This window comes from Urocampus carinirostris, chromosome 7, assembly GCF_059441175.1.
Source record: "Urocampus carinirostris isolate Australia breed hairy pipefish chromosome 7, RoL_Ucar_1.0, whole genome shotgun sequence".
NCBI classification, from domain to species: Eukaryota; Metazoa; Chordata; class Actinopteri; order Syngnathiformes; family Syngnathidae; genus Urocampus; species Urocampus carinirostris.
The window spans coordinates 9376929-9401504 of NC_142355.1; the positions used below are offsets into that span (position 1 = coordinate 9376929).

The 24576-nt window shown below is 38.8% G+C and overlaps 1 protein-coding gene across 1 annotated transcript; it reads right to left on the reverse strand.

The window, feature by feature from the left end:
• Window positions 1-849: 849 nt before the first annotated feature.
• LOC148362267 (myosin heavy chain, fast skeletal muscle-like) lies at window positions 850-20534 on the reverse strand. The gene is made up of 41 exons (XM_088339675.1): window positions 20496-20534; window positions 20386-20422; window positions 18080-18303; window positions 17472-17615; window positions 17237-17393; window positions 17135-17162; window positions 16956-17061; window positions 16779-16871; window positions 16633-16696; window positions 16453-16551; window positions 16288-16391; window positions 16039-16177; window positions 15849-15967; window positions 14779-14928; window positions 14532-14702; window positions 14149-14452; window positions 14005-14072; window positions 13827-13914; window positions 13332-13449; window positions 13123-13246; window positions 12894-13030; window positions 12559-12814; window positions 12246-12488; window positions 11984-12160; window positions 11762-11907; window positions 10825-10915; window positions 10334-10723; window positions 9434-9560; window positions 9242-9360; window positions 8974-9170; window positions 8710-8893; window positions 8456-8621; window positions 7443-7567; window positions 7058-7366; window positions 6784-6987; window positions 6583-6708; window positions 5181-5351; window positions 4312-4416; window positions 4123-4218; window positions 2728-2859; window positions 850-956 (listed from the first exon to the last, which is right to left on the reverse strand). Exons 3-41 carry the CDS (start codon window positions 18284-18286, stop codon window positions 936-938), a joined length of 5805 nt encoding a protein of 1934 aa, XP_088195801.1. The 5' UTR covers window positions 18287-18303; window positions 20386-20422; window positions 20496-20534; the 3' UTR covers window positions 850-935.
• Between the last annotated feature and the right edge of the window lie 4042 nt (window positions 20535-24576).

Sequence of the window (24576 nt, forward strand, 5' to 3'; positions counted from 1 at the left end):
AACCTGATCCCTTGTTTTGTTATATTTTCAGTGAACAGCAAGTAGCAAAATGGCTGCCTTCAGAGAAAGAAAAAAAAAACGACTCATAAGCATCAAACACGATTAGTAAAGTTCTGTCTAGACTCTATAGACGAGAGAGAACCAACACAACATATTACTGGCATGAAATATGTCATCTTATATTGAACCCATAAGAACAATGTATGGTCTCACTGCACTTCTGCTAACAAAACCCAATGTCCCAAACGTATCTTCCTATCTTCAATGATTGATTTTTTCATTAAGTTTCCTTAAGATAGCGAAACAGCATCTGTCCATCTGTGCTTGGGTTTAAATGACATGGGTTGTTCTCAAATAGATATATCCTGATGAAATTGTTTGAGAAAAGCTGGTTTCCTTTGAAGCTAATCCTGTTTCACACGCAGTGAAAAGATCACCATTGTTCATTGTGTTTAAACTCATGATCCAGCTGTCTTTAATGGTTGATTTTATAGTGTTATCTTGCTTTGCACTCTCACAATTGTAACTGCATAAAAAGGCGGAACAAACGGTGACCAACATATATTCGGCCAGTGTCCTTCTTGCAAGAAGCAAAATAAGTCTCACTCCGATCCGAACTCAGACTTATCTCTTTTTTTATTTCACATGTAGGCTGATTGACCAAAGTAATACAGGTTTAGATCCCACAACTATATTAATTGTGTTATGTTAATCCTGGGAATGTTATTCTTATGAGAAATAGATGCAAACCTCCACTTTTTCTGATCTCCTACAGTGTATGGAATTTTAAAATGAGGCCGTGTAATGTTCATACAAATACATTGTCCGACAGGAAAGAAATACCAGTGATTTTTGTTTTTTTTTCAAAAGAGCTTTAATGTGGTGTATTTCACATCATATTATATGAGTTGAAACAAGCCACTGGGAATTCAAGCTTATTCGGCAGCTTCCTTTGCCTGCAAGAAAATAGAATATCGTTAAATTTTGCGGATACCTATACAATCAAAGCTGCATCACACTTGTCAATGTAAATAGTTTCCCCTTATTTTGTAAATTTTTGATCATTTCAAATCATGTCAGAGCAATCTCGTTTTGCCAATTTCGGCTCTAATCCGGAACGTCTTGACAGACAACAACGTCATTGTAAATAGCTGATATTGTTGTGGCACACGAGCAAATGTTAACCTCGATTAAGCATTTATTTTGGGGTTTTCTGCAACGTATAAAAAGCAACATTAAATATACCTCAAGCGGAATAAGAACTAAGAATGATGTTAAAATAATTGTTTATTTCGTTCATATTTTTTTTCACGCAATACCTTTGTTTTTATTCTACAAAGTCTGTCTTGCTGTGAGTAAAGAGGTGCCATGCTGTGTTTGTAAGGTTTGTTATCGTTTAATAAGGGGAATTGCAATCATTAAGGGGAGCCAATGGCTAATTAGACAGGTATGTAATTATCTGCTCATGAGGTAGCACAGTATATTTAATAGCTTATTTTATCTGTTGCAGCTGTTCACGATTACACTGCAAAAAATAAAGCATTTTAAAGTCAAAATTTTGTACGTTAGTTTGCTGATTTCAGTTCTTATTTTTACAAAAAAAAATTGAACTTCGTAAAGAAATTAGTTTTGTTCCACTGGCAGAAATGTTGCGCATTTTTAGTATTATTCTTGTTAATTTTCTCCAAAGACAAGAAAAAAATATATTAAAACTTGAAAAACAGGTTAGAAAAAAAGCAAAAGCCCAACTTAAATCAAATGTATTATTTAAAATGAAAAGCAAATTAGGGGACATCATTGTTTAAGATTTTAAAAACAAAAAGGAAACTGGTGTTGGGAATTACATTTTATAAATTGTGATAGATGATGTGCTTCAAGATTTCTTAATAAAAAAATGTATGCTGTAGCTCAAAAAATACTGTGGCTGATTCTATTCTATGCTTGGTATGCTATGCTATGCTATGCTATGCTATGCTATGCTATGCTATGCTATGCTATGCTATGCTATGCTATGCTATGCTATGCTATGCTATGCTATGTATTATCGCCTAATAAGGGGATTTGTATTCATTAATACGGGGATCAATTGGCTGAGGTTGACAGGGATATAATTATCTTCTCATGAGGTAGTACAGTATATTTAATAGCTTATTTTTTATGAATCCGTTTAATATTACACTGAAAAATAAAAATTAAAAATAAAGTAAAAAAAATGCATGTCAATCTGCTGATTCAATACTTATTTTTACAAAAAAAATTAACTTTACAACTTTGTGGCAGATACTTTTTGCACATTTTAAATATTAATCTTGTTATTTTCCAAGAAAAAAAACAAGAAAAATATGGTAAAACTTGAAAATCAGGTTAAGAATACAGCAAAATCCAAATTTATAGTATAATTATGAACCAAAAAAAAAACCCTTATTAAGTGCGGAGCCACGAGGACCGAAAATGTTAAGAAAAACCTCATACTGTCAATTTAGAGCACATCATAGTTTAAGCTTTGAAATAAAAAAAGGATACTGGTGCTGGGAATTCAATTTTAAGAATTTTCGATAGCCGGTGTGCCACAACATTTCTTAAAAAGTATACCCCAGCTCCAAGAATACTGTTCCTGATTTATTCTATTCTATGTATTATTGCTTTATCATTCATAAAGGGAGCAATTGGCTGAGGTTGACTGGTATGCTGCATATTTTTTTCATTACTGAAATGTATTTACTGTACCTTGCCAGAGTCCCTGGTTTTGGCTCTCATTTTGTTGACTTGAGACTCTGCGATGTCAGCACGCTCTTCAGCCTCTTCCAGCTCATGTTGGATCTTCCTGCACTTAGACAGATGAACATTGGCCTGCTCCTCCTGGAAAGAGAAGCACAATGACAGTACAAATGAATTGCCAGCGTTCTTACAAACAGTATAGAATAGGCGTGGGCAAACTTAGAGTCACAGGCCGCGTTGAGCTGAAAAAGTGGTCTCAAACATGTGGCCTAAGGGCCAGTTGTAGCTGCATCCATTTTCCTGATCAAATTATCACTAAAGGAATGTGGTGCTCCTTGAGGGTGAGATGAGTTTAATGGATCAAACTCGCCTCTTCAGGTTTATTTGTCAATGGAATATCCAAATTATTTATTAAAGATGACATGGTGGATGAGTGGTTGGAACGTCAGCCCGACAGTTCTGAGGTCACGGGTTCACATCCAGCTACTGGCCTCCCTGTGCGGGATTTGCATGTTCTCCCCATGCCTGTGTGGGTTACCTCCGGGCACTCCGGTTTCCTCCCACACACCAAATGCATGGTCAATGGTGACTCAAGATTGACCCTAGGTATAAGTGAGTATGTGAATGGTTGTCTGTCCCTGTGTGCCCTGTAACTGAACCACTTCAGGATGCTCCCTGCCCACTGCCCAAAGAGTGCTGGGATGGGCTCCAGCACCCCTGCAACCGGAGCCCAGGTTGATGACACGATTTATGGAATGCTCAGCCCACTGAGATTCAACCTGCAACCCCGGTAGAACCGATTAAATCGACCCTTAAAACACACTTCGATTATATAGCTTATGAATCACCTATATTTCACATTGACAAAATCTGTATTACTGTATTTGTTATTGCAACATGCGTTGCAGCCTGGTCATCCTGGAGTAGGGATTACCTCTTGTGCGGTCCCTTCCCAAGGTTTCTTCATTTACCTCATTTTGAGGTTTTGAGTTTTTCCTTGCCCTCATGTAGGATTTAGATCAGGGGATGGTGTAATAATAGTCTGTAGTTTGCAATAATCTGTGGTCTGTGCAGCCCTTTGAGACTCCTTGTAATAAAGGGTTCTAAAAATAAACATGACTTGACTGAGGTTAAGCGGTGCAAATATGGGGGTATTTTATTGACATCAAATAAAAAAAACTCAAAATGCAAAAGTGTTTTGCACTGCATTATATATATGTTTTAATAAATAAAAATACTTGTTTTAAAAATATAAAGTCCAAGGGTCATTGGGGACGATTTTTTTAGCATTACTTGTTAATATTGTCATATTTTACCATTTTCATTGAGCATTTATGGGCTGTATGCAGTGTGTCCCCTGGTACATATAATGAACATAGCTAATATTTTCTCATACATCCTTACCGCTTCCTCTGCTTGCCTCTTGTATGCCTTCACTTTGAGCTGCAATTTGTCAACGAGATCCTGCAGCCTCATGACATTTTTCTTGTCTTCTTCAGTCTGCAAGAGGAAGATAGAGTTTGCAAGTTTGAAAACAAATATAATTCGAGATGATTTTCCTCAACAAAAGCATGCTATATGACATTTAGTTACCTGATAAGTGAGTTCCTTCACCCGCCTCTCATATTTCCGGACACCCTTGATAGTGTCGGCCCCACGCCTCTGCTCGGACTCGAGCTCTGTCTCAAGCTCCCGCACCTGGAATCATGTTGAAATGGAGTAGGGGGAATTATAAAATAACCTGTTACAAGCAGTGTTGGGACTAACGTAACAAGACAACCTGTTCCTGGAACACAATTACTTTTCTCTGTAACATGTACGAAACCCGCTATTAATAAAAAATAACTAACTTGATGATGTGTTACTCTTCTATCTATCTATCTATCTATCTATCTATCTATCTATCTATCTATCTATCTATCTATCTATCTATCTATCTATCTATCTATCTATCTATCTATCTATCTATCTATCTATCTATCTATCTATCTATCTATCTATCTATCTATCTATCTATCTATCTATCTATCTATCTATCTATCTATCTATCTATCTTCTCCTCTCGGCCCCTGTCTTTCTGCAAGATGGTGTGCCGGTTCCTCCCATGGGCGTGTCAATGAAGCCCAACGTGAGCTTCACAATCTCAGAGACGAGCGTCCCGATGTCTGTGGTTTCTCAAAATAACGGAGAGTGTTTTTCAAAACAATGCCTGCTGTCCTCCGTCATCAGGGCCTTTCTGCGTCTGGATGTGCTGATTATTTTATCAGCCTTATGTCCCGTTCCCGCCATTCCTGTTAACAATATTCCCTACCAGGGTGCCCTGAACTTTCACTGCTCATTGAATAAAGGCACAGTCAGTAAATAACTACAGCATTAAACTGAATAAATGTAACTTGTATTCAATCGTATAAAATCCTTTATAGTCAAATGTATAAAATTCTTCAATATCAAGCGCATCTCACCCTTGTTTCAAGCTTCTGAAGCTGCTTCTTGCCACCCTTCATGGCGAGGTTCTCAGCCTCATCCAGGCGGTGCTGCAGGTCCTTGACCGCAACCTCCAGGTTTTTCTTCATCCTCTCCAGATGAGCGCTTGTATCCTGTTCCTTCTTCAGCTCCTCAGCCATCATTGCAGCCTAGAGGGGAATTTATTCCATTTACTGTGAATTAGATATTACTCATTTTCATTCTTTTGCAACATGTGTACTCGGGATACACTAGTGTGATGTGAGAATTTGTCCAATGTTGCTAAATATTATATTTGCAAAATGAACAGGCTATTGCTTAATACTGTTGCTTCGCTCCGGTGACCAGCCGAGTAACTAACATTCGTCTATTTCAGTGGACAGGCACATGGATTGTATGCACAGACAAAGGGGATTTTGGTGAGAATAACGTGTCTATATTGTTAAATGATTAAATAATAGTGTAGGGTTTGATTGATGCATTTTTCATGTGGCAAAGCCGCATTAAATGTTTTATAGCCATACAATAGTTTGGAATGATTCAGACGTAGCACTACTGAAGGCCTAGGTGTGAAATGCACGGCCATGTAAGTTTTCCTGCATTTTTTTTTAACATTTTTTGATCATTTCAAAATGTCATGATATTACTTGACTGATATCCAAAGCTTAAAATTTGTATACGATCATGAAAATACCTTAATATATTACCCACTTATTTAGCATACAGTTTTACAATTGGGAAGACAGTCGCAGCAACTCTTCGGTCACTGTAACGCTGAAGTACAAAATAATTCAGTATGGCCCAACATGATTTATTAAACTTATATCTAGAGTGAAAAGAGATCCTAACACTCTTATGTTTAAGTTCTTCCCCGGTGGCATCAGAGCGTAAGTCAACTTCATTTATGTACAGTAGCAGTTTAACAGAACTTGAAAGCAGCAACAAGGTAATTTGTTTCCAAGGTAATACTAGCACTGTCTATAATGAGTGCAATTGATAAATATGGATGCTTATAAACAAATCTAATAATTTGGTATTATAAGGCTTATATTTTGCCGTTTGTCCAAAAGCTCCATGTTCTCTAAAGTCAATTAAAGCAAGGTCCCAGCTTTAACTTCATTATTGAGCACTACTAAACCAGTTGGTCTAATTATAAAGTAAAATGTATCGTCATTTCATCCTCTGTATTTGTCAAGTATTACTATATACCAAAATATTTGATAGCTCCTATTCTCCTATTTATCTATGGTCGAATTGCATGGGGCGTGTTTCGCAGGCAAGTCCTAGACGAGCTCTTCCAACAAGATCCTTTCCTGGACAAGCTGAGAGATATTGTCTCTCGGGTATTTCCAATGTCTCCTCAATTACTTAAATCACAAGATTGTAATAGAGAAACCTTACATCAGTGATAGCTTTCTTGGCTTTGTCTTCTGCATTCCTGGCTTCCTGAACTGTGTCATCAACTTCACTCTGGATCTGGACAAGGTCAGCCTCAAGCTTTTTCTTCGTGTTCATAAGGCTTGTATTCTGAGACATGAAGATAATAATTATTCAAGGAAGCATTTGACAAATTTGTTAGATAATCATATTCATATTATTTACCTGAGAGTGCAGGAGCCCAACACGTTCGCTGGCATCCACCAATTCTTGCTCAGCAACTTTACGGCCTCTCTCGGTTTGTTCCAAGGCAGCCCGAAGTTCCTCGATTTCAGCTACCATGAGGCCGTTCCTGCGGTCCACCATAGCAGCTTGCTCTTTGAGGTCATCCTGTGCTCGGATGGCATCGTCCAGGTGCAGTTGTGCATCCTGGTGAAAATCCAGGTATCAAGTTAACTGATGCTAACAGCACAGGTCGTTTCTCTTTACATTACCATACCTTCAGCTGCGTCTGCACAATTCTCAGCTGTTTCTGAGACTCAGCAGCCTGGCGATTGGCGTGGCTCAGCTGAACTTCCATCTCGTTCAGGTCTCCCTCCATCTTCTTTTTAATTCTCAGGGCATCGTTCCTACTCCTGACTTCAGAATCCAAAGTACTCTGCATGGAATCAATCACTCTTTGGCTGTTTCTCTTAATCTGCTCCATCTCTTCATCTTTCTCTGCCAGCTTCCTGTCCACTTCTCCTTTGATCTGGTTGAGCTCCAACTGGACACGCAGGATCTTAGACTCTTCGTGTTCAAGAGTTCCCTAAACAAGCGATAATTAAACATGGTAAGTTGAACCGACATTTTAGATTTGCTCATTTTGCATTCATTGAACTCACCTCAGCCTCTTCAAGCGCTGTCTGGATTTCAGATTTCTCTGTCTCTACTTGTTTCTTTGCTTTCTCGAGTTCGTGGATACTCTTTCCAGTCTCTCCGATTTGTTCAGTCAGATCAGAAATCTCCTCTGTAAAGACACAAGTTAATACTCAGCAGTATATTGCTGGCTAGCAATAACAAGCTATCATCTCATTGATTGTTGCATTTAAAGGTGAAAAGACGGGAACCAGTTCAATCAGGAAACTATCGGAATAGTCTTATTCTAACATTTGCCAAATGGATTGGTTCTGGAGCTAAAAATATGGTTAACCTAAAGGAGAATCATATTTCTGGATCAAATTTATATCTTAAAACATGTGCTATTTTAATTTTGCAATGATACTGGAGATAAAGCACGCTATTCAATTGATAAAGGGGTTCATCCACAAGTTTTACGTAGGACCTCTCAAACCCAAAATTAGCCAAAATGAGAAATATTCCGCTATACCAATAAGCTACAGACAACAAATTAGAACTTTATCCTAGATCAGCAGGAGGTATATCTTAAGAAACATAATGACTTGGTGAAAGGCTCTTCTGGTAGTTAAACACAGGATCCTTTTCACCCTAAGCAAGAACAATACAAGCCATGAGTGAAAAGAAACAGCCCCAGTAGCGGCAGTAGCTCAGGAGGTAGAGCGCTCGTCTTGAGATCAAGGGATCCCAGTTCGAATCCCGGCTCGTCTGTGTTACATGTCGAAGTGTCCTTGGGTAAGACACTGAACCCCTAATACCCCCAATAAGCAGGTTAGCGCCTTACATGGCTGCAAGGCTGCTATTGAGAAATGTGGAGCACATTGTAAAGCGCTTTGGGAAGTCATTGACTTGAAAAGCGCTAAATGCAGATTATCATTTCATTTGTCAAATGATGGACGCTGTGACAAAAGTCAAGCTTTAATGACTTAAAAAAGTATTTGTCCAGGAGTTCAACCAGGGATGTCTTGCGACCAAAGTAAGAAGTAAGAAAATAACTCACGCTGTAGGTTCTTATTTTCTCGCTTCATGGTCTCGAGTTGATCCAAGGCTTCTTCATAAGAGTTCTTCATCTTGAACAACTCAGTACCAAGAGAACGAGCTTCCTTCTGAGCTCCCTCAAGTTCTGACTGGCCTTCTTCATACTTCTGCTTCCACTCTGCCAACACCTAGTTTGAGAATATACACAGCAAAGAACAAGAGCAATAGATGTTTAGTTATCGTGTTTCATTTCCGGGGAGTGCTTCACAGGTGAACCTTGTCAAAGTTCCTTTGCTTTTTGTCAAGGTTGGCAGCAAGCCCATTGGCCCTCTCCACATCAATCATGAGGTCTTCCACTTCACTCTGGAGTCTCTGCTTGGTCTTCTCCAGGGAGGCACACTTGGAATTCACAGCCTCAATTTGTTCCTCAGCCTCTTGGAGGCGCTGTGCCAACTTTTTCCTGTTTTGAAATGATTTTTTTTTCTTCTGTGAGCCACCCCAAGAAATCATGAAAGTGATTTAATATGAAATCCTACTCACTTGGCCTCCTCGAGCTCCTCAGTGCGCTGGATGGCATCAGTTTCATACTTAGTTCTCCACTGAGCCACCTCAGAGTTGGCCTTGGACATTCCACGCTGCAGCTCAGCTTTGGCCTCCTGCTCCTCCTCAAATTGCTCTCTGAGCAGATCACAATCATGGCGGGCAGATTGCACCGCATGGGCGAGAGCATTCTTTGCCTGGTGAACCAGAATTGTTTTAATTCGCACATTTTTAACCATCGTAAGAAAATAAGGGTGACTTTACTTACCTTGACCTCCTCTTCAATCTGTCTCTTCAGTTCCTCAACCTGCTGTGTAAAGGCTTGTTTACCTCTGGTCAGCTGCGAAACAAGAGCTTCCTTTTCCTCAATTTGGCGTCCAAATTCACCTTGTTTGAAAAACAGCAGGTAGTAACGGTGTATATTTCATGTGTCGCTACTGTTGACCTTTGACATGCGTACCATTTTCTGTCAGAAGACGGGCTTTCTGTGCACCCAGGTCATTGAGCTGACGGACGTTCTCATCGTTCTTGGTCTTCAGCTCACTAACTTGGTCCTCAAGAGTACGGCACATTTTCTCAAGATTTCCCTATTAATTTGGAAAGGATCAGTTTCATTTTTAAATTTTCATGTTCATACTGTACATGTTGCATTGTAAGGACAATTTTTGTAGGTCGCTCTGGAGTATAATTGCAGTAAAACGAAATATGCAATTTTAGAAAGGATAATCAAACATAAGTGGCACTGGCATACAACTTCTAAAACGGATATTGTGCTTTTGAGAACAGAGAAGGCAACGTTGCTTTTCACTGTCAAATATGCTAGTTTTCGGCATAGGACATGACACAAATATTGGACATGGAAAAGGACTGAGCTAGATCTACACTCAAATGAAGATGACATGTTCTGTATTTCACATGAACAGCCAGTCTATGAAATAAAAGGTTATAGTAAGGAACATATTGTGATCAACAAACGAGAGTTCATTTTAAAGCGAAACCTATTCATCTAATGTAACCCCAAATAGTTAAAGAGCAATATTTGTCCCAAAAAATTGGAGCTGCAATCTAAAATGAGCCTTATAAGGAAGACAACCATCAGGAACCATATACTATTCCACTACCAAACACTTATGAAGAAGCGCCAGGGAGCCACTTGGGAGCGCTAAAGAGCACCAGAGCCGCCTGTTGCAGAGCCCCAATCAAATAGAACATTTCACCCTAACATTTCACATGAGAACTAATTAGGCCCTCCTTTAAATACAGTTTCCGATGGTAAAATGTACACACGAAGGTAAAAGAGAGCAACATGTACTGGCCAGCATGATGTTTGCTGATAAGGTAAAGTATATGACGTCTTCACCTTTGCTTTAGCGACAGCCTCCATGTTGCTGGAGAGATCATCAATCTCCATCTTGTATTCGCTTTTTTCCTTCTCAAGCTTCTGCTTGACACGCTGGAGGTTATCAATCTGCTCGCCAAGCTCAGCCACACTGTCCGCCTGCTTTTTGCGCAGAGCGGCAGCAGTGGCTTCATGCTGCAAGGTTGACTCTTCGAGATCACGTCGCAGTTTCTGGAACTCTGCCTCGCGCTTTTTGTTCATCTCGATCTGAGCAGCAGTGGCGCCCCCGGCTTCCTCAAGCCTCTCACTGATCTCTTCAAGTTCCCTGGAGAGATCGGCCCTCTGCTTTTCAACTTTGGCGCGTGCGGCACGCTCTGCCTCAATTTCCTCCTCCAGTTCCTCAATGCGGGCCTATGAGGACATTTTATTGTTACTTGAAGTGATTCCTTAGATTTAGAACCAAATAGGGATTGAATACTTCACAAAATGTTCAAGTATTGAGGCTATTTGACCTGAAGTTCCTTGATTTTCTTCTGGAGCTGGGCACCCATTGACTGCTCATCCTCTATTTTGCTAAGAAGCTGGCTTATTTCAAAGTCCTTCCTGTAAAAATGACACATGGGAAGTAACATCTTGATTCAGTTCATTGTTATTGTCATATACATACGTGTCAAACTCACCCGCCACATTACAACAATGCTCAGATAGGCACAAAGAAAAATGAGCCAGAATGACCTACACTTTTAAATACGTCCACTGGGTGTCGCGAAAGCCAGGGGCCATTTGTAAAGCACCCACTGCAGCTGTATTTGCTGACTACGATTAATCAGAGAAAATTGAGTAAACTCATTCCCCATGTTATTTCCCTAAACTGAAAGCCATGGACACTCTTTTAAAGGTTGTACACAAAATTGAAAAAAAAAATAATAATAATTAAAAAATAACCACCTGTGTGCCTTTGCAGATGTTTAAAAAAGCTTTAGATAAGAATCCTAACAGCAAAGTTCCCATATTCAGGTAAACATTTTCATAAAAAATAAACACCAGAAAGATTTTTAAGTAAATAAATCAATTATTTGAATTAGTGTTTGGATGCTTTTTTTTTGTCAGATTTCCCTCCACATGTTTTTTCCTGAGTTAAATAAATTGTAAGGGAAATCAATTCAATTGTCGTTATCCTTTTTTATTCCCTTTTTTTACAAATCCACTGTTGATAAAAGCTTCTAAATATGGATTAATAGTAAAGGGAAACAATTATGAAAAAATACGCTCACTAATCGTTTTATAATCAAATTTTACATCCCTGAATTTAATTGTGAGCCTCCAAAAAGACCTCTTGCTCTCCAGTTTATTTACTAGTACAGCACCCGAGAGAATGATTTTCCTACCATGTGGCCCCTAAGCTAAGATGAGTTTGACAGCTTTTTCATTTAATAAAACAATGTTTACTTTTTAATTTTCTCATCAGACTGCTGTTTGTCATTCTCAAGGTCCATGATGGATTCTTGAGCCAGTTTCAGGTCACCCTCAAGTTTTCTCTTGGCCCTTTCCAGGTCCATTCGGAGCTTTTTCTCTTGTTCCAAAGAACCTTCCAGCTGTAGAGTAATTTAATTTAGATGTGATAACATTCATGTCACGTGGCTTTCTTTCTATATTAATTAATTTGCATACATCATCCACTTGCTGCTCAAGCTTGGTCTTGGCCTTGGTAAGGGTGTTGACTTTATCTTCCTCAGCCTGCAGGTCATCCAGAGTCTGCTGATGAGCTTCCTGTAGGGCTTTCTTTTCCTTCGTCAGCTTTGCAATTGTTTCATCTTGAGAAGCCATTTCCTCAGTCAAGTTCTTCACCTGAATCAAAAACACAGAAGTTTAATCATTGCAGTCAAAATGGTGAGATGTTCAGATTCGTGTGCCATACATGATGTTAGCCAACCTTGTTTTCAGTAGCATGTTTCTCTTTCTCCACCTTGGCCAACGTAAGCTCCAAATCATCAATATCCTTTTTGAGCTCTGAGCATTCATCCTCAAGTTTTCTCTTCTTTGCGGTAAGCTCAGCATTAATTTCCTCCTCGTCCTCCAGCCTCTCAGTGGTTTCCTTGAGTTTGGCTTCCAGTTGGATCTTGCTCTTGATTAGACCTTCACATCTTTCCTCAGCATCAGACAGATTCTCTGATTCCTATTTCACATTGCATACACGTAAACACACTATAAAATAATTCAACGTCCATCCGCTGTTCTTCACTCACCGATGCAACTTGCAGCTGAAGATCATTCTTTTCCTGGAGAAGTGACACCATCTTCTCCTCAAGTTCTTTTTTCTTAGCAAGAGCAGCGGCCAAATCCGTACTCATCTTTTCATAGTTTTCCTTCATCTGGGCCAGCTCTTTCTCTGTTTCAGCACTCTTCAGCAGAGGCTTAATCTTGTAGTAAACCTTCATCCAAGGCCAATGTTTGACATTCATGAAAGACCGCACATTGTATTGGATAGTAAAGATGGCCTCCCTGTAATGGAGATTTTTAATTATTCACAGAGCACCTTTTTTGACCAATTTAGAGTGTGTTTTTGCAAATAATAACGTGCCTCCTCTCCATCATCTTCACAAACTCTTTACGCATGAGGTAACCACGGCAGAGGGCCTGAGTCATGGTGACAAGAGCAGCCAGCTTCTCATCTCGCATTTCCTCAAGAGTACCCAGAAGACCTGCTTTGAAAAACACCTGAGCAAAATGGAAGAAAAATATCCCAAATTGGTATGCAATTAAAAATAAAACACATAAATTGATGACTAATAGTCTTATCCAATTGTAACCTTGGTGTGACCAAATCTGTATTGGTCATGGTCAATATCAATTGAGCCAAGGAGCTTCTCAGCAGCCTTCTTGTTGTCGATGAACTGGCCCTCAGGGATCACGCTAGCATTCAGCACCTTGTACCTTATTATAAAAAAAAAGACATTTTCTCTGATCTTTATGGGATGTATATTGCTCAATGCTCATAAAACAGTAGTGCAAATGATACCTCTGCTTGAAGTCACCATACAGGATTCTGCTAGGGAAACCTTTTCTGCAGATTCTAATACCCTCAAGCACACCGTTGCACCTAAGCTGGTGGATGACCAGGAAGTTCTCCATCAGGCCTATCGAAAGTGGTACATCACAATATGCCTGGATAGTTATTTTATCGATGAAACACAACAACTTGAAATCAGCCAGGGTTTTATGTTATGTCCAATTCCTGACAGAAAGGTTGAATGAACAGCAATAATATTTATGATACGTAACTCCCACTCCACTGAAAAAATAAAGAACTTCAAAGTTCAACCCAATCAATCATTTCTCCTTCAAACTGTAAAAAAAACTATTTTGGCAGTCATCTTACTTCTAAATTTTGGTTTCAGAAAGTACAAAAATATATCGTGAGTCAGTTGACTGATACTTTGAAACAAGGTCAAGAACGGGCCAATAGAGGGCCTTTTCATAGATTTCTACGAATAGTAGTTTCAGCATACAATACCTGGAGTCTTTGACTCATTCGGGATCAGGCAACGCACAAAATGAGGATGGGTACTCCTCAAGTTGGTCATCAGTTTGCCCAAGTTCTCCTGAGGGTTAACAAGAGCAAATGTTAATGTAATGTTAATCAATTATAATGTGAGATGAAGAACATTACCTTTTTGAAAACTACAACTTACCCTAAACTGTGAAGATACAGTCTGCATGGAACCACCCTTCTTCTTACCTCCCTTTTTTCCACCAGCTTCTACTCACCAATTTGAGGGATGTATTTAGCAACAGTTCGACATACTAAAACATTTCACATCTGTTTATTAGCATACCCTCATTAGCAGTGGGCGGATAGAGGAAAGCCAAGAGTTTGACTGGAGACTTTTGGTAGAGTTGCACTACAGACTCATTCAGTGGGTCCTTGTTCTTGTCCAGCCAACCAGTGATGTTGTAATCTACCGTGCCGGCATAATGTACCAGGGAGAAGTGGGCCTCAGCCTTGCCCTTTGCAGGCTTAGGCTTCTCAAACGCTTTGCATTTGCCCAGATGCTGATCGTATAGCTTGTTCTTGAAAGATGTGTCGGTGGCCTTAGGGAACATGCACTCCTCTTCAAGGATGGAGAAGATACCCATTGGCTTTGAAAAGGAGCATAAGTCAGGTGGGTTACTTTAGCTCATGTCAATAATCAAATCTGCCTTTGGTTTAAATGCATACCTTTTCAATCAGCTCGATGCAGGCAGCCAGATCCATGCCAAAGTCAATGAACTCCCAAATAATTCCCTCCTTCTTGTATTCTTCTTGTTCCAAGACAAACATGTGATGGTTGAAGAACTGTTGCAACTTCTCATTAGTAAAGTTGATACAGAGCTGCTCCATACTGTTGTACTGGGTGAAGACAATTTGAACATTCACTTGTTGAAATGTAAAAGTGGGTTGGCCTTTCCACACTAATGATGCTTACATCAAAGATTTCAAAGCCAGCAATATCCAAGACACCAATGAAGAACTGCCTTGGCTGTTTGGTATCCAACATCTGATTGATACGGATGACCATCCACAAGAACATCCTCTCATAGATAGACTTGGCAAGTGCTGTCACTGAGTTGAGCACCTAAAAACACACACAAATGCAAGTAATTTACAATACCTTTTTTTTTAGTTTTCAAAAGATGTATTTGTTTCTGTCCCTCCCAACCTCATTACTCATCCCCTGCCTTTGACAGATTAAAGCCAGGGAGTGAAAGAGACATCCTTATCTTGTGCTGTCAGCAATTTTCCAGTCAATTGCTACATTTCCTTACTCAGAATTCAACCATTAAATTCATGAAATTTCATGCACGCTCACAAAGACAAAATAAACTCAAATATTATTTTTTTCCCAATGCATTTGTTATTGTCCTTATGACCCCCAGCTTTGTGAAGGTCACTACTGTTGAGGACCACTCTAAAATATAAATTACAAACCCAGCTGGTGGCTCACAACCCCCGACCTACGTCTTCTACATCCTACAAGTTCAATTAGGATATTATGCTTCACAACATGTTATTTTTGTTTATTCTATCTTTTCTGAGCCTGACTTTTCCATGTGTTTCTTTTCTTATTCCAATAACTTGGGAGGCCTGGAACTGATTTTTAACATTTTTTGGACGTATCAAGCTTGTTAAAGCTGGAGTCACATCAACGTGTCTCAGGGCTCTTCTAATGGCCAATTATGGTTCAGTTGCTCTTTGAAACAGAGACACAATTGGTCGAAATGGACAAAAAGTAACAAAATGGCAGTTTCCTTGATCATCAAAAACGTGTTTGGATATTTTGCGTCTCATAGAATATATTTTAACCAAATTCCTTAGGTTGACTTCTGCTCTAAATATCCTATGTTTTCCCTTTTCTCTGGACTTGAACCATACATGAGCAATGACTATACATTCTATTGCAAATGTGAAGAATTTTGTCACAAAAGACCTAGATTAAAATAAAAATAATGTTCCTTAAGTTACCGTGACAATTATGATTGTTTTCAAAAATGTTACCTGTGGTACAGTCTGCCCTTTGGTGACGAACTCATTCCCGACTTTGACTCTGGGATAGCACAGAGCTTTCAGCATGTCAGCTGAGTTCAAACCCAACAAGTAGGCAACTTTATCAGCATCTGAAAAGTTTTGCATATATATCAGTTGTATTTTTTCAACAGCCTTGTGTCAATACCACCTCACCACATACCTTCATTGCCATCAGGCTCTGCCTGCTCCTCACGCTGCTTTTGCTTGAACTTCATGTTACCGTGGTGAAGGACAGCACCAGTCATTTTGTAGATGCTCATCTTCTCCTCGTTAGTGAAGCCTAGAATATCAATGGCGTTCTGTATACAAATAAGTCAGTTGTGGAAAGGGTGAGATAATTGTAATGTGTGACAAGATGTTGCAAGGTGATGATCGACAGGATTAAGACACTTGAAAAGTAATCCCTCACATCAGTGGCTTCCAGCTCGAGTTTGTCATCAATGCTGGCCACAGTGATTTGTCCCTGACTGCACATTGGGAAGTCATATGGGTTGGTTGTGATGAGTGACATTTCTATAAAGAAAAAAAGTGTTATCTTTTCCATTCAGTTGTATATGACTTTATGAATTCCTACCAATCAGCTCTGGTTTGTGGTTGGTCATCATCTGGTAGAAGATGTGATAGCCTCTCTCATCGGGAAGCTGGAAAGTCACTCTTGATTTTTCCAGCAAATCTGCAATTGTTTTTATTGAATCAGTCTCCTATGATTTTCTCTTACAGTCTTTTCATTTTAATTCGTGAGATGTGCACTTACATGTCTCAATATCAGCACTAGACAGTTTGCCAGACGTGCCGAAATGAATCCGAATGAATTTACCCTGTTCTCACACACACGGCATTTTTATTTCACATATTCTGTAAGTAAATATTTGTATTTTCTTCTAATAGAGATATACTTACAAAACGAGATGAGTTGTCATTCCTCACAGTTTTGGCATTACCGTAGGCTTCCAAAAGAGGATTGGCAGCAATAATCTGATCCTCAAGTGAGCCCTACAATTGCATTTAGAATAAACATTAGACAGTAAATTCAACGTACCTTCTCCATAAAATACTTTCACCTCCAAATGAACATACCTGGTACTTCCCTTGTTCCTTTTTCTTGTCTCCACCAACTGAGATGGTGGCAAAATACTGAATGACACGCTTGGTGTTCACAGTCTTTCCAGCACCAGATTCTCCACTGGGGATTACAAAAAAAACTTGGGGAAATCGGTTACTAACTGTTCTTCCTTTACGAATAAAATAATACTCACGTAATCAAGACAGACTGGTTCTCCCTGTCTGTTGAAAGAACCATGACACCAATCATGAATAACGAAACAAACATATTCAAACAGAGTCGTGTTTTTATATACCAGTAAGCATAAATTGATATGCGTTGTCAGAGACGGAGAAGATGTGGGGTGGAGCCTCCATACGCTTCTTGCCTCTGTAAGCTGACACAACTTCAGAATCGTACACTGGTAGCCACTTGTAGGGGTTGACCGTGGCACAGAACAACCCAGAGTAGGTCTGGTAGAGATATGATGTGTAAAAAAATAATTGCATTTATTTAGGTTGAACTACGCATCATTGGTCACACCAACTTACGTAAATCATCCATGCTGCATAACGCTCTTTGAGGTTATACAATACGGATGCCTCATTGAGATGGGTCATCATGGCCATGTCCTCAATTTTGTCGAACTTGGGAGGATTCATTGGACAGACGTCATCTTCTTTAACTGTCTTCTCCTAGAAGAAGACACCAGACACACAGTGAGTGCCAATCACATGCCACTGGCGCGGAACTTTAAAGGAAACACGTTTCATGCAGAACCTTCACTGAAGGTTTTATTTCCTCATCCATGCTCACAGTACATTGCTACGTACACTTAGCTTTTGTCAATAAAAACGTATTTGAACAGCGTATTTATAAGAAGTACAGACACATCAAATGTCTGAATGTAACCGAGAAAAAAATACAAACATCCTCAGCTTTTTCTTTATATATTTTAGAGTTGTGACTGCGTTTGTGTTCTTTGATTACACTGTGAGTGAAAGCACAGAATGAAATTGGTTTCTTTAGTGAACCAGGCATCATAGGGGTGAAAATTTTGACCGAAATAACGTCCAATGTGCGTCAAATCGCTACAGTGTATGGTGAAAGGGCTTAATACCATAGAATATCCTTTATGACTGGAAAAGAGAATTCTCACCTCCTCAGTGTCCAGAACTTTGACGGTGACTTTGCCACCATCTCTCTTGAGGATTGTTGCCTTCAAGTAAAGCTCCTTGGTGTCAGTCACGTAGCAAGCCGACTTGGCATCGAACGGTCTACTCTGCGCCTCGATTCTCTCCTTCTCTGGTTTACGGAGGTAGATGGCAGCTTTGCCGTACATGGCCATTTCTGCGTCGGTACTCATGGTGGTGGTTTAAGTGTCTGTGGTGAGTCAGATAACAATCAGATTCATCTACTGTTACTTTATATTTGATCAACAATGACTTTTTGTTCTTGTGGAGAAAGATGAATACACAGAGCAATTGATTTTACTCAAAGTTTGTTTGTTTTCCATACTAGTTGAATGGGATAGAATAGAATATAACACAATAGAATAGAATATACCTTTATTGTTATTGTTACAAAATGGGTAACCATATTGTGACAACGAAATTGGGCATGACACTCCAGTTTCCTAATCAGGCTCTTAGGTGCATTGGGATCTTTTCCTGCTGTTTCCAGACAAGAAGCTGGTAACGTTCTGGATTGGTGCCAGCCAATCGCATTATTCGCAGGGGTGGACAAATGCCAATATTATTGATATCAAGCAAGTACTTGGGTATGATCAATATTATTGTATTGGGATGATACTGTCTTCCCAATTGATCTAGCACTGTTATAATGTTGTTAGTGGTTCTGGAGGCTAGACATACATTATAACTTTGAAATTAGATCCAATTGACTTAACACTTTATTTGCACTGCTTTATTTTCAAAATAAATTGCTGTTGTTTTGGTTTAACTTTGACTTTTGATCGAAGACTTGTATTTGAAATATCTTTTACCTTTTTAAAGTTTGCAACGTAGTTATTTTATGTGTTTTGTGTTTATCACAATTATAATAAATTAACACAAGAGGAGGTTCAATTTTTCAATGATAATGACATTTTCAAGCAAAAATGTTGGATTGATTCTATCCTTTATATACTTAAATCGGACCAATACCAAAATTCCAAGGACCGCCCATGCTTTATTGTTTGGCACATTTGTACAACCATAAAAAAAGGAAAAAACACATTCAGCTGACAATTCAAGTCTTTCATGCAAAATTTTGGAATATGGGAGGCAAGAAGGAAACCCAAGATACTGTTTAAACTTCACATGTGATAATCCTTTTAGCCTTCAGAGCAGCGGGTCAATTATGGGTGGGTGGATTGATACAAACATTGACTTTATCGATACTAAGCAAGTACTTGGATCGAATCAATACTATTGTCCTAGGATCTATACATCTCCACGCCACCAATTTCCTCAAAGAACTGCTTCTACTGTACATGCCCTTCTTTCTCTCACCAAGCCCCCTCAGCTACTCTCTAAGTCTATGCCTGTTTGTAAAACTGATAGGAACACATTTGGCACCTGTCCCTACCTGGCCTGCTGCTGTATCCTGCCTGCCAGGCATTAGAGGAGGCCAAATCTTCACGCACACCCTTATTAGAAGTTAAATATGACAAATAGACTCGCTGGTGACAATTGTGTGGTAAAGTAGTCCGCTACTGTGGAATATTTACGTAAACACGCAAAAACAGTTTACCTTACAGAGAGCAATGAATTACATGCTACTGTTCCTGAACAAAAATCTTTAAATCCTTTGTCTCTGTGGTAAAAGAGCCAAAAGGGCTAGTTCGTTACATGACTTGTTTTTTGACTTTTGCTCTCTAACAGTTGTTATACTAGAAGTATATATATATATTTACCCTGTTAAAGGTTTTTAGATTGTATTGTTTACACTGTTTGCACGTTTTTTCCCCTTTTTTAGAAGGAATTATAGTTGTCATAGATAGATAGATAGATAGATAGATAGATAGATAGATAGATAGATAGATAGATAGATAGATAGATAGATAGATAGATACTTTATTCATCCCCAAAGGGAAATTCATGTTGTCATATTTGTATTTTCATTAAATTGTTGCTTTAATTTGGCTTGACTCTATTGACTTTTGTTCTGAAACAGTTTTAATAGAAATATTTATATCAATTTTTTATACTGTTAAGGTTTGAATTGTAGTTATATGATAAAAAATGAAACATTTTAACTGCCTAAAACCTTTGATCTGTGTTCCTATTTAAATAAAATTAACTCAAAGGGGAGGGTTCAATTATTCAAGGATCACGTCATTTCCATGTAAAAGTATTGATATTGATCGATGATACCATTCCCTTATAATTGATGTAAAAAATTCCCTACTGTCTATCAACCACATACTCACAAAGTAAAAAAAAAACTGAACAATACTGATACCTCACTCCCTCTCCTCTAAAATGTTGAACGTGCAATCCTGTTGAAATCAAATAAACATAATCAATTTGCATGTAAGTGATTGCCCTCCATCCGAGTTAGGTTTAACTTACCTCACGTCGGCGTCTACAGGCTCCACCACCACAAACTCCCTCAGCTCCCCCCCACGCTCTCCTTTTAAACCAAATGCTGTTTGCTTATATGGTAAGAGTTAAATGGGGAACACCAGCCTAAGGTTGTGTGCGTGTGAATGGCGTACTTTGAAAGTCAAGATCCGTGGAAACATGTCGCGTCACATTTTTTTTAAGTCGATGTGTTCTAGATCACTAACAGCCAATGTGTTTTTTCCCCCCACCGTTGTTCATTAAATGTAAAGCAGCGTCTTTACTTTACGTCTTTACTAAGAATTTACCATTGATTTGTATTCATTTATTTTGTGGAGTGGAGTTGATGTTCTAATTCCATTTAATGTCTTTTAATTTTTTAACATTTACTTTGCTCCTATATTCATTAAAAACTTGCTCAATTGTTAATGTTAGTTTGGAGAAAAACAATATAAATCCTAAACGTTTTTGAAAATATAATTAAACTGTTTATTTTCCCATTTTTATTTGTGATTGTTTTTACCTTCCAGTAGATCCACCATGTGCAATTTTCACCATTAACTCCCATCTTTTATAAACCTAATATTTGAATACTGGATTTTGCAATTTCCTATTTAAATTGTAAAGTCAATGTTTTTAGGGGCAGTGCGGCAGCGCAGTGTGAGGCACAGTTCTCAGGTCATGGGATCAAACCTTCCTGTGTGGAGTTTGCATGTTCTCCCCGTGTGTGGGTTTCCTCTGGGCACTCCTGTTTCCTCCCACATTCCAAAAACATGCATGTCAGGTGAATTAGCCGGTCTAAATTGTCCCTAAGTAGAATGAGCAAGTGGATTATCTGTCCCTGTGTGCCCTGTGACTGGCTGGCAACCAGTTTGGGGTGTCCCCTGCCCACTGTCCGAAGATAACTGGGATAAGCTCCAGCACCCCCGCGACCCTATTGAGGACAAGCGGTGCAGATAAAGGATGGATGGATGGATATTTTAATAAAGAGTTATTCAAAGAGTGATTGTTTTCATAAATCTGTCCATATGAAATGCTTTATGATAAGTTTGTTACTATTGGACGAGTGCTAAGGAAATTTCATAGCATGCTATTTCCTTAGTTGGACTCACTGGACTCATCATTGTCGCTATCATATCGCATTTTTTTTTCTTTTTCACACTCTCTAGGGCTGATCAGTTTTTTAAAACCTTGAAGATTTAATAGATATAGAGAGCTCGGAGGAGGGCTTCAGGAGAGGATGGAATGATTCTCATCTGAATGCTATTCTCTCGCCTCCTTAGGATTCAAATATAATTTTGAGGGTGTCCTAAAGTTAAAACTTGATACTTCAATTGAAACAAAAATCTAGAACATTTGCTTTTGGGGACAACCATATAGTTTTTCATCTTCCTTTTTCATACATTAAAGCACAGGTGTCAAACAGGCGGCCCGCATTCCAGATCAGGCCCGCTAAGGGATTGAATCCGGCCCGCGAGACAGCACTCAGAGAAGCGCAAGAGAAAAACAAGCTGCAGGTTGAAATATGTCAACTGATGTTGCCAAAGCCAGGTGCCTCTCACAAAGACACTGTACTTGTCTTTATTCCTCTCTCTCTCTCTCTCTCTCTCTCTCTCTCTCTCTCTCTCTCTCTCTCTCTCTCTCTCTCTCTCTCTCTCTCTCTCTCTCTCTCTCTCTCTCTCTCTCTCTCTCTCTCTCTCTCTCTCTCTCTCTCTCTTTCACTCTCTGTGTCTCTCTTTTTCTCTTCCCTTGTTGCTCTTTCTCTCTCTGTGTCTTTTAACCTCTTTTGCTCTAACTTCCTTTCTTTCCCTTTCTCTCTTTTCTCTTTCTCTTCATACCTTTTGGGCTTTCTTTTATCTTTTCTCTCCTTCTGTCTTACTATTTCTCTTTGGATTTATTTCTTCCTCTCCCTTTCTTTTCCCCCTCTTTAATGACTTTTTATCTTTTGTTTCCTACGCTCTCTACCTCTCTCTCTTTTTCTTTCTTTGTCCCGCCCTCTCTCCTTTTCCCTCCATTTTTCTCATATTTCTTTATCTCTTTTTCTTTCTCTTTAATCTACTAGTTCGGCCCCCGACATAATGTTTGTTCTATTGTGTGGCCCCCGAGTTAAAATAAGTTTGACACCCCTGCATTAAAGGGACAGTGTGTATTATTTAGCCCCTTCTATTGGTAAAAAATATATTTTATCTAAAAATAACATTTAAAAAACTAAGCAAAAATAAATGATTATATAAACATAATTCTCTCTAAAATGTGTGTAGTTGACATATTTGCATTTATTAAGAAGACCCTAACCTAGTGGGAAATTATGTAAATCTTGTGCCATCTTGCTCCTACCCAAAAACCTTGCTGAAGGTTGGGCAAAAAAATAAAATTTTGATCACTTTGAGTTGACCTAGTTTGTATTTTTCCTTGTGCTTTATTGCACTCATTTTCGGTTAACCTACACCAGGGGACGGTATACGGTTGCTAACCCTGTAAAAATCAGTACACAGATTTTCTGACATGCATTGTCCTTTGTGTGAACATCTTCGGAAGTAAGGGTGAACGATACTGGGAATTTTGATAACGATCCGATCCAAGTACACACAGAGTAGTACCGATCGATACCGATCCAATATTTTTTGCTTGAAAATTCCATGACGAATAATTAAGTTGAGTTATCTTATAACTATGATAAACACAACACAGAGATTTTAGAGCAGGGTGGGCAACCACTCGGGTTCAAAAAAATGAAAAAGTGAATTTTTTCAATACACATGCAGATGTCTACATGCTATATTTCTTTATATTTGTTTTAAAATTAACTAGTTTCATTACATTGGTTTTAATTAAAGCAAGATAATATGTATTGAGCAGCACGGCGGCGCAGTGGTTAGCGCTTGTGCGGCACAGTTCATGTCATGGGAACCTGTCGTGGGTTCAAATCCAGCTCCAGACTTCCTGTGCGGAGTTTGTATGTTCTCCCCGTGCTTGCGTGGGTTTCCTCCGGGCACTCCGGTTTCCTCCCACGTTCCAAAAACATGCATTTCAGGTGAATTGGCCGGTCCAAATTGTCCCTAGGTGTGAATGAGCGAATGAGTTGTCTGTCCCTGTGTGCCCTGCGATTGGCTGGCAACCAGTTCAGGGTGTCCCCTGCCCACTGCCCGGAGATGGCTGGGATGGGCTCCAGCCCCCCCGCGACCCTAATGAGGATAAACTGTACGGCTGATGAGATGAGATGAGATGAGATGAATATGTATTGAATACCTGTTTTAAGTACAAAATTGAAATTTAGTTTTGTAGTATTATTCTAATAGTAGATTTTTGTTTTAGTAGTTTCGTACTATTTCTGCGGTCCGATTGATCAAGTATTTCTGTAGTATTCTTGAAGTATTATTGTACTTTTATTTTTGTAGTATATTTGGAGAAGATTCAGGTTTTTATCAGCTGTCCTCCCCGCTGTTTTTAGCAAGTGGCCCAAAAAGAACTAGTTTTTTGCAGTAGTAGTACTTTCATAGTATTTCTGTGGGATCGTTGTAATATTCCTGTGGTATAACTATAGTACTTTTCAAGTATGACTGTAGTTGTATTTTTTGTAGTGTTTCTGTCGAAATAGCATTTTTGTAATATTTCTGTCATATTGTTTTAGTAGTAGTATTTTTGTAGATTTTCCGTAGAAGTTTTTTTGAAGTTTTCCATGGTAGTTTTATTATCGTACTTCTGTGGCAATTTTGTAGTATTTCCTTTTTCTTTGGAATTTCTTTTGTATTTTTGGAACATTACTGTAGCAGGATTTATGTTATGATATTTCTGTATTAGTCTTTTGTAGTATTACAATATTAGTGATTTATAGTGATTTTAATTATTTTATTCAGATTTAAAGTATAATAATATATTAGGTCCCTTGTCTTTAAGCACTACATTTGATATTTATTTTGTCAGTCCAATTCAAAAGTGCTACAGCATCCTAAACTTTGAGTATCATATTTCTCTCAACCTAATTCTCAAAATGGTTTAAATCAGGGGTGTCAAACTCATTTTAACTCGGGGGCCACACGATAGAACAAACATTCTGTCGGGGGCCGGACTAGTAGATTAAAGACAAAGA